This window comes from Asparagus officinalis, chromosome 7 (assembly GCF_001876935.1).
Source record: "Asparagus officinalis chromosome 7, Aspof.V1, whole genome shotgun sequence".
NCBI classification, from domain to species: Eukaryota; Viridiplantae; Streptophyta; class Magnoliopsida; order Asparagales; family Asparagaceae; genus Asparagus; species Asparagus officinalis.
Genome location: NC_033800.1, coordinates 72,662,707 through 72,673,637, shown reverse-complemented (window position 1 = coordinate 72,673,637; position 10,931 = coordinate 72,662,707). Strand labels below are relative to the sequence as shown.

The following is a 10,931-nucleotide window of genomic DNA, read 5'->3' as shown; positions in this document are numbered from 1 at the left end:
AAAAGGCCCAATAGTATCTCTTGCTACAGCAGCCATCAATACTACCGTCGCATCGCTGAAAAGGACCACAGAATTCCCCGTAGGGCCCCCAATCCAACGGTCAGGATCAGTCCTTAATCGCCTCCAAACGAATGGACACTCTAGTGCAAACGCGGGACCACCGAAACCAGAAAAAGCTCACAGATCCAACGATCCCAATAAACTCCAATATCCACGTGTCTATATCGGAACCGTTAATTTCAGTGAGTGATCCAAGATTTTTCCCGCTTTTGGGGAGAGAGCAAAGAGACAGTCCCATGTGTGCTCAAGAAAAATCCTCAGTTCTATCCTCTTCTTCTTCCTCCTACACGATGAAACCCTAGCTTCAAATTCTAGGGTTTGTGTTGAATTTTTTTTAATTGTTCTCGGGTTTGGGAAGGATTGAGGTTCTTCAATGGCTACAGGAGCTGTGATTTCGAGCAGAAGCTTCGGCTCTTTTCTTGCTACAGGTTCGAATTTGATATGAAAATGTTCTCTCTTTTGTTCTTTTAGAAGTTGACATTAATCTCTAGTAGAATTTGGCAAAGACAATTGGAAGTCTTGTTAAGTGAATAATGTTAGTAACTTGGTTAATTAGGGGCATCAGTTGCAACAATTGTTAATATGAGGAATTAGGTTTTCTGAATTTGATCAAAGCGGGGAACTTTAATCTTGGCATAGCTCCGATGATGTTACTAGCAAATTTGGGACTAAACCCTTACCACTTTTCTCAATACATAAATAACAATCCTGTTAAGTTCTTAAAGAAAACCTAGGACATTGCTTACCTAAAGTTTTCTTAGTCAAAAGGGGACAGCTGCCATCTTGTTCCATTAATGAGGGGATTTTTCTCTCTCTTCGAAATAGTACAATTAAGGGTCCAACTCTCGAGTGATACATTCATGAGGGCGTCAGTTCTCGGGATTCTGTGAAGTGTTGGACACATGGACCCTTCAAAATGTCTGATGCCTAATAGCCAATATATTTGTTGAAGTGCCTGTAAATGTGTGTTCAGCGATGGTAAGAGCAGCATTTATCCTATACAGACTAATGCTATCTTCTGTATACAAAAGCTATTGTAATGAAATTGTGAAATTGTTATAGTGTTGTTGTACTTAATTGTCTTGGAACTTCCGAAGTTTCCTAGATTCTGAGTCAGAAAGACTGAAGTGCCCTGTTAATGCTGCCTATCACAGATAGTAATTTTATGTAAAATCCCATTTTCTTATATCACCCAAAAGGTCAGAAATAGGTTTACCATTCGTGATATGTGTGGTATCATATGGCGAAGGGTTACATCACCTCAATTGAGCGTTGCACAAAATGAAATGTCAGGCTTAGTTGGGTAGATAATAGGTCAGGGTATACTTGGGGTCACTATTCTATATTTGGGGGCGCAAAAGTGAATAGTAAGATACTAATTAAAGTAAACAATCAAAGTTCAAAGCCCAAGATCTAGTATTAGATACTACTAGAGTTTCAGTTTTTAAAATATTTATAAACCCCTAAGGTCGTACTCATGCATAATTTAGAAAGCAACTGTGTTACTTAAAAAAGCTGATGACGACTCTAATTAAAGTAAACAATCAAAGTTCAAAGCCCAAGATTTAAAGTTTATACCTTGAGTCTTGAAAACTGCAAAATAATTATAAGGAAAACTAAGTAGTGATAATGATGTAAAATAAACTGGAATAGGTTACAGAATCAATTTATTGTTTGTCATCTCATATTCCTTTAGTTCTGGAGTTGGTGGTTCTATTGATCCAAGTTGGAAACAGCGCAAAAAGACTCACGAGAACTGGATAAAAAATCCAGGGTTTAGGAGTAACACTGGTCATATGCGAGCATTGATCACCAAATGCTCCAGGAATGGTGGTGGCTTGAGATTAGTATTTTCCTTTGAAGAATTTGATGTCATGGAAATTTTACACATGCATGTTAGAGATTATTATTATTATTTTACTAACACGTGTGGTCATTGGTTTAAATATTGTTTCCTTTTGCTTATAAGTTGAAAGGTTATTGGGTTTACAGGCAAAAAATATCAAGCAGAGGGGTCTTCATCATACAATAGAGAACTCTATTTATGTTCTATTACAAGAAGACATCCTTATTTTGTCAGGCAGGCCATTTTTCGACTTCAACCTAATTCAGCAATAGATAGAGTTACTAAAAAGAGACTGAAATTCTTTGGAGAGATCGAAAGGCTTTATTCTAATTCCTGGGGGAACTTTTCTAATGGCAGTGTAAGTGCTGATACTGTCAAGCAAAGATCTGTTACAAAAATAGTAAGCTTTCTTTCTTCAGATTCTCAAAGCAGTGGGTGGTTAAGGCCAAGAAAGTTGGATAGTCTTGGCCTATCAGATAACTTACGCGATAAAACAGAATATCATCTTGGAACCAGGACTCATGTTGACTTCAATTCAGAGCCATATGAAATCACAGGGTCACAGTTGGATTCGGTAAATTCTTCAGAAGTACCTAATGAGGCAGTTCTACTTGGAAGAGATGTAAAAGCTCTTCAGTGGGAGCAGCATTTTCCTAAGCGTTGGTTGATTGTACTATTATGCTTCTTTGCATTTCTTCTCTGCAATATGGATCGTGTACGTCAGTATTAAAATTCTGCTTGATTGCTTTCCAGTTATTTTTTATCAATCTCCTCGCCATCATGCTGTGTAATATACAAACATGATTTTTTATTGTGGTTTAACCTGATTGATAAATATAATGTGCTGACTTCAGGTGAATATGAGCATTGCCATACTCCCAATGTCCACAGAGTTTAATTGGAATCCAGCGACTGTAGGTCTGATACAATCATCTTTCTTCTGGGGTTACTTGCTAACTCAGGTCTGTCCAGATTTTTCTTCTTTTATTTATAATTTCATTTTTAGAATAATTGTCCTTTTCTTCAAGAACGTTAGAGAAATGATGTTTCTGTACTGCAAATCTCAATGAATCTTCATGTTTGCTACTGCCTTTTTTTTCACTCATTATTTATAATATCACATATATAATGACTCCCCATAGTTTCCTTTAGCAGCATATATTATTATTCTCTGTGACAGTGGAAGCAATGTAAGACTGGAAACGATACTGTAATTAATACTTGAAAAAGTTTCAGATAAGCCTTGTATTTTGGCCTATTGTCAAATAACCTCCCCATATCTATAAAGTGATCATGGTGTCACCCCTATGTTTTCAGAAGTTGGAAGCTGTCTCTTGTCTAAGATTGTCCACCCCTGTTTCTACCATGAAGCTATTGCAGTCTACTAAGTTAGTATCATTTTTTATCATACTGCTGTACATGTTCAACCTGGCTATTTATATTGATCTTTTAGTGCAGATTGTTGGAGGTATCTGGGCAGATAGAGTTGGTGGCAAACTGGTTTTGGGGTTTGGAGTTATCTGGTGGTCAGTTGCAACTATTCTGACACCTATTGCTGCTAAGCTTGGACTTCCTTTCTTGCTGATCATGCGTGCTTTTATGGGTATTGGTGAGGTTAGCTTCTTCCTGCATAGTATTCTTGTTTTTTATTATGTTATTTTAAGTGACTATATTACAGCAAAATAGAAGATTTCACTCTTCCCATGGAGCACCATCTACCTTATCTTTTAGGATATATGTGCTCTTAACATTTCCAACGTATGATGTTTTCTATCTTTTATCAGCAATCCTAAGTATTTTCTTGAAATCCATCGTCTATTGGTTTAAACTTTTAAATAAGCTATTACCTTATGGTAATTGTAGAAAGATTAAAACCCTAAATTCATTTTTTATTAAGATAATAAGAGATATATATATATAGGCATACAAATAGGGTTATGATTTACGGGTTACAACCCATTAACCCAATACCCAATACTTAATTTAACACTCACCCTCAAGCTGGAGCATAGATATCCACCATGCCCAGCTTGTCACATATAGTAGACAACACCTTTGAAGAAGTAGCATTGGTAAGAATATCAGCAAGTTACTGTGAGGATGGAGTATATATGAGAGATACTATCTTCTTCTCCCAAGCATCTCTGATAAAATTACAGTCAACTTCAATATGTTTTGTCCTCTCATGAAACACAAGATTTTGTACAATATAAATAACAGACTGGTTGTCACAATACATTGGCATGGGTCCAGGCTGAATAAAACCAAGTTCTGTCATAAACTTTCGTAGCCACACCATCTCACAAGCAGTGTGAGCTATTGCTCTATATTCAGCCTCTGCACTAGACCGTGATACTACATCTTGTTTCTTGCCTCTCCAAGTCACAAGATTACCTCCAACAAAAGTACAGAATCCTGAGGTTAATTTTCTGTCTCCCATGTCTCCTGCGTAGCCAACATCAGAGAAAGCAGAAATGTGAGTATGCCCATACTTCTTATATAGCAATCCCTTACCAGGACAACTCTTGACATATGCCAAAATCTTCAGAGCTGTTGTCTAATGAACCTCTCTAGGTTTGTACATAAATCTGCTCAGTACACCTACTGTAAAGGTAAAATCAGGTCTGGTAACGGTCAAATATATTAGCTTCCCAATCAGTTTCCTATACGATCCAACATCATCTAGTAGAGAGGTATCATCACGTCACAAATCAACATTTGCCTCCATTGGAGTGCTTGCAGGTTTGCATTCCAAGAGACCTGCTTCTTCTAGTAAATCTAGCACATACTTCCTTTGGGACAACAACAGGCCATGCTTTTGATATGCAACAGTAAATCTAGCACATACTTCCTTTGGGACAACAACAGGCCATGCTTTTGATATGCAACTTCAATCCCAAAAAAATACTTTGGCTTTCCCATATCCTTAGTGACAAAATGACAGTTTAGATACTCCTTAATCTCTGCTAAGACAACAGAGTCACTCCCAGTCAGCAGAATATTATTAACATATACGGCTAAAATAACTAAACCAGTTATTGTGCGTCGAAGAAAGACAAAGTGATCAGACTGATAGCGTTGGAAACCAACACTAGAAATAACCTTGCTGAACTTATCAAACCAAGCTCGAGAACTCTGCTTTAACCCATAGATGACCTTCCTCAGCCTGCAGGTAATATTCTCCCCCTGAGCAACATACCCAGGAGGTTAGCTCCATATAAACCTTCTCGTCCAAATCACCATAAAGGAAAGCATTCTTCACATCTAGTTCGTGCATCGCCCAATCCATATTAACAGCCAGAGAGAAAAGTATTCTGATGGAGTTGAGACGTGTAACGGGAGAAAATGTTTTAAAATAGTCGATGCCATATGTCTGGGTATAACCTTTAGCAACCAGACGAGCTTTATATCGGTCAACAGACCCATCGGGACGATATTTCAAGGTATACACCCATCTGCAACCAACCACAGTCGTTCCAGTAAGAAGAGAGACCAAGTCCCAAGTCCCTCTAGAAAGCAGTGCACTCATTTCCTCATCCATAGCCTGCTTCCAAGCTGGTACTAACATAGTTTCCTCATGTGATCTGGGTATAAATACAGTGGACAAGGACAAGGCTAACTGACATAAAGATGGGTTGAGACGTTCATAAGAGACAAAAGGAAAGATAGGATATTTCGTGCAAGATCGTTTACCTTTTCGAAGAGCAATAGGAATATCCAAGTCAGAAGGAATAGAAGTCTCAACATGAAATGGACCGACAGCTGGAGATGAAGGTTCAGCAAGAGCAGAGTCAGGGGCATGTATTTTTGGACGGCGAGAGTATGTCAGTAGAGGCTTTGACGTAGGAGCTACATGAACAGGTAATGGAATAGTAGTAGGAACAGAAGAAGGTAGTGGTACCTATGGATAACCGATAGTAGTGAAACTAGAGGAAAAATATGGGACAGACTCAAAAAAGTTAACATCAGCAGACACAAAATATTTCCTGGTGGACGGATGATAATACCTATACCCTTTTTGAGTACGAGAGTATCCAACAAAAACACACTTGATGGATCTAGAAGACAACTTATCCAAACCAGCTGTTAAATCCTGAACAAAACACGTAGAACTAAAGACACGAGGAATCACAAAAAATTATTTTTTATTAGGATAAAGACAATTGAATGGTATTAAACCATCAAGGACAGAAGAAGGCATGCGATTAATCAAATAACTAACAGTGAGAACAACATCAGACCACAAATACTTTGGAATATTCATATATATCATCAGTGTTCTAGCAACATCTAGAATATGTCTATGCTTCCTCTCAGTAACTCCATTTTTTTTGAAGTGTGAGAGCAAAAAGTCTGATGAATAATGGCATTAGGAGAATAAAATTTTGAAACGTTACCTTTCATATATTTCAAAGCATTATCAGTACGAAGAATACGAACAGAAGTAGAGAACTAAGTTTTTATTTCATTATAAAAGAGTTTAATAACGTGCGAGACCTGTGACCTCTCTTTTAACAAATAAAGTCACGTCATACGAGAGAAATCATCAATAAAGATAATAAAATATTGAAAACCTTGCATAGAGGGAACACGATAAGGACCTTAGACATCAGAATGAACCAACTCAAAAGCAAAGCTATTGCGTTTATTGACACGACTCTGAAAAGTAGCATGATGATGCTTACCCAGTTCACACGACTCATAACCTAAAGAGGAAATAGATGGCTGAACAGAAACTACCGATCTAAGTTTTTATAGTGAAGGATGACCTACACGCCAGTGCCACAATAAAGTAGAGTCAGACTGTGATGCAACAAGACCAGCCTTTAGTACACTATCGTCCAAATAGTACATACCTTTTCTCTCATGTCCCGAACCAATCGTCATCCCAGTTGCTAGATCCTGAAAAACACAATAAGATGGAAAGAATGTGACTTTACAGTTATTTTGTTTTGTAAACTTGCTAATGATAAGATGGAAAGAATGTGACTTTACAGTTATTTTGTTTTGTAAACTTGCTAATGGATAATAGGCTAACAGAGAATTTGGGAACATATAACACATCAGTTATTTTGTTTTGTAAACTTGCTAATGGATAATAGGCTAACAGAGAATTTGGGAACATATAACACATCAATTAGTTTTAAAGAGAAAGTAACATGAACTACTCCATCACCACGAACTTGAGAAAGAGTACCATCAGCAATGCGGATAGAGGGAAACTTATCAGAAAGACGTAAAGATACAAAGTGATCCTTTATACCTATCATATGAGATGAGGCTCTAGAATCTAGTACCCAGGGTTTGTGTGAAGAAGCTATGTAAGCATCCATACCTGAAGAGGATACATGAGTAGCAGAATGAATATTCTGAAAGAGATCTAGCTGGCGTAACCTCTCATAATCTGCCTGAGAAATCTGAACAGTAGGAGCAGTAACAGCTAGACCACTAGAAGTAGTAGCAAAAATAGACGAGCGAGTCGACTTGGTGTCAGCTACCTGGGCCCACTGAGAACGACCAAACTTCTCCCAGCACTTCTCAGAAATATGATTGGTTCTCTCATAGTGACCACCCTGACGTGAGCCTTTATCAGATTCACCATGTTTCCCACCAAAGGAGCCACGTCCTCCCCCTGAATCACGACCACGATCACGATCGCGACCTCTGCCTCGACTAGAGAACATGGCAGACTGATCCATTATAGCTGGAGACGGTGCAGTAGTATCAGAAGTAACACCAGTAGAGACTTGCATGACTCTGGAGAATATAGCAGTCAGTGAGGGAATGATATCTCCACCCAATATCTGTCCCCTCACCTAGGACTGTAAATTAGGGTGTAGTCCAGAAAGAAACTTGGACACTGCCAGATTATAGCGATACCCTAACAGCGTCGCTGCATCAGCTACTGCAGGTTGATGCATCTCTAGTTTGTCTATCAGTCCCTTCAACTCACCAAAGAATTCTGGAACTGACCTATCTCCTTGTTTGAGCGCAAACAGTCACTCATAAATCTCAAATACTCGGGAAACATTCTTCTCATTCCCGTACATAATCTTCAGGCTATCCCACATCTCCTTCGCAGTGGTTAAAAACATAACGCTGCTACTAATCTGTGCTTTCATATTGTTGAGAAGCTAAGTCATAACACAATAATCAGATGAGAGCCATGAATTATAGGTGGGATTTGAGGTGGGTGGTGGAGATGCCAGAAGTTGAGGGAGTTTGCTCTGAGTGCTAATGAAGATGCGGAAAGCTTGTGCCCAGAACAGATAGTTTGTACCATTCAATTAAATGTAGTCCTCAAGACTACCTTGGGCGCAGAGGTCTCACCAGCAACAACAGAAGGAGTAGTAGATGAGGAGATTTCCGACATTGAAATAGTAGTTATTTTTTCGTAACAATAGTAGACAGATAGTAATCAAATAGACAGTGCAGTAGTAGAGATTCGTTCTTGAAATATAAACTAAGAGCAGATCAGGAGCAGGATGATGATATTACAGCCGAACATATACCAGATCTGAAAAATATAAGAGACAGAGTAGTAGGTAGTCACGCCCTCACGCCGCGGAGGCGATATCACCTGAGGGAGAGAGCCCTGGATTTTGTTTGCACAAAGACTCAAGTCAAACTCTATATTCTCGTTTCTCGAAGGAAACAAGAATAGAAGTGAAATTCTCGTTTCTCGAAGGAAACAAGAATAGAAGTAAAATATCTCAACAAGGTGAGATATACACCCTTTCTCTCATCAGTTTTAAGACAATGTCAATGGAATAGTCAACACTGTAATAACAGCGGCAACAACAAGCAACAAACAGACAGCTAGGGTTTCATTTGCCACAAAGGTAAAGGGGGGCAGCAGAACGCAAAGGGAAAGTGGGGAAGGGCAACCGGCAGCAGGGGGTGGGGAGGGGGCGGTGAGAATTTGTGGTAGCTAGGGTTAGGGTTTGCTCTGATACCATGTAGAAAGATTAAAACCCTAAATTCATTCTTTATTAAGATAATAAGAGAGATATATATAGCCATACAAATAGGGTTACGATTTACGGGTTACAGCTCATTAACCCAATACCCAATACTTAATTTAACAGTAATAATGGTTTCAAGAGGTCTTAAGCTTCACGTTGGTTGTTGACAATTAAATATGTGTTTTGCTTTGTCCCCGTTGCTGTTACATATAAGTTTTTTTCATATGGCCAAGTTCTCATGTGGTGGTAATTGGTAAGTGTTAGGGAATAAATTTGCTTGATATACATTGTTAACTTTATAGTCCACTATCCATCAACTACGCTTTTGGATAAACTGATAAAATGGTCATCTGACAAGTAGAAAATGAGTGAAAAAACTCAGACATGGTTTATTTAGTGGCATCTGCGTTCTGTCATTTTAGGAAATAGTTTCTTTCCTTGAACTTGGAAATTTTACAAGTACACTATATATTTATTGGTTCCTTCAATCTAAAATTCAAGGCCTATATTATTTCACTTCTATGGTTTACTGGGGTTTCATCTGTTCAGCATTTTAATCGTTTTCATTTTGTTAGTTTTTTTTGGCAAGCTCCTTACATGAACACCAATTTTTCTAATACCCATTCCTGATAGCTGTTATTGTCTCATGTATATACAGTGTTCATCCCTATGTGGATACTTCTTCTATTAAAGGTGTACTAACTGAACCTTCTTTGTTCATGGAAGGCTTGGTTGATTATATTGCTAAAAATGTAATTTACATAGCATGGCGTTTTTAGAGCTTCCGAGATATAACTTCTTTTGAACTCTTTGTTCCTTCACTTGATGCTCCCAAAGTGAAGAAATTTCTTAGCTAATGATGGTGCTTTGCTCTCATCAGGGTGTTGCTATGCCTGCTATGAATAACATACTTTCAAAATGGATTCCAGTTTCAGAAAGAAGCAGATCACTTGCTTTAGTATATAGCGGGATGTACCTCGGTTCTGTCACAGGCTTGGCCTTTTCACCAATGTTAATAAACAAATTTGGATGGCCTTCTGTTTTCTATGCCTTCGGATCACTTGGAAGTGTCTGGTTTGCATTCTGGCAGAAAAAAGTAAGCATTATCTTGAATTACCAATAAGCATAGACGTGCATAATCATTCTAAGATGACAAGACTTTCTTCCGCTCATGGTTATTTTTCTTCAACAGCTTCTTTAGATTTAATAAAATTTATTGGAGATTGTGCTCTTAGTGAGGTAATTGAAAGGGAATAATTCTATGACCTCTAGAGCTCGATGATTTTGTTTCATAGTTTTTTATTTATTTGATACTCTATTAAGTAGGTTGTACAATCAACTTGAGATTTGTATTATTATTATTTTCAGTTAGATTATTTATCATGAGCTATGTACCAAACTGAAGAAAATGAGAACTAACAAGAAGCTTAAAGTTTCCCACAAGAAAAAAAGAAAAAAAGAAAAAAAGAAAAAAAGAAAAAAAAAGGGCTGAGGCTTAAATTAATCAAAAGAGACATAAGGTAAGGCCATTAAGAAACGCTCCTTCCAGGATGGTGTTTACACAATAAAGTAGCAAATCAGATGCACATATTCTTCTTCAAACGTTCCAGGTTCAGCTAAGATAACAAAATTCACAGGAAGCTGCAGTAAACTGTAAAAGTGAGCAATAAGGGAAGGGATACATCATACGAGATTGAATATCAGATTTTCTGATCTGAAACTAAAAGGAACCAATAGATTTGGATGGAATTGACATACCAAGGATGTATGAATGAGAACTCAGCACCAAAGTCTGCTAATCAACTTCAGGGACAAAATATCTCAGCAGAAGATTTTATCATAAACCAACCAAAACTGCCCTCTTCAGCAATAAATACCTAAAGAGATACAAAGGATATAGTTCTTTTTCAGAGAGATAAAAGGATTGATGTTCTGATCCCTAATGAGAGAGAAAGATGAATACAACATGCAGTCGCATCCTTTTTGTTTCTTTCTCACCACTCATGAGCAAGCCATTTATCTATCAATTTCTATGGATGAGATCCTCCTATATACAATTG

The 10,931-nt window shown here is 37.8% G+C and overlaps 1 protein-coding gene across 1 annotated transcript in view; it reads left to right on the top strand.

Annotated features, from left to right (window-relative positions):
- The window catches only part of LOC109849158 (ascorbate transporter, chloroplastic-like), a 24,269-nt gene continuing 13,617 nt past the window's right edge, over positions 280–10,931 (top strand). Inside the window, exons 1-5 of the mRNA XM_020418973.1 lie at positions 280–488; positions 2,053–2,621; positions 2,761–2,868; positions 3,365–3,520; positions 9,752–9,967. Of these exons, the coding sequence (XP_020274562.1) occupies positions 434–488; positions 2,053–2,621; positions 2,761–2,868; positions 3,365–3,520; positions 9,752–9,967 (1,104 nt within the window). The 5' untranslated portion in view covers positions 280–433. The remainder of the gene's footprint in view (positions 489–2,052; positions 2,622–2,760; positions 2,869–3,364; positions 3,521–9,751; positions 9,968–10,931) is intronic.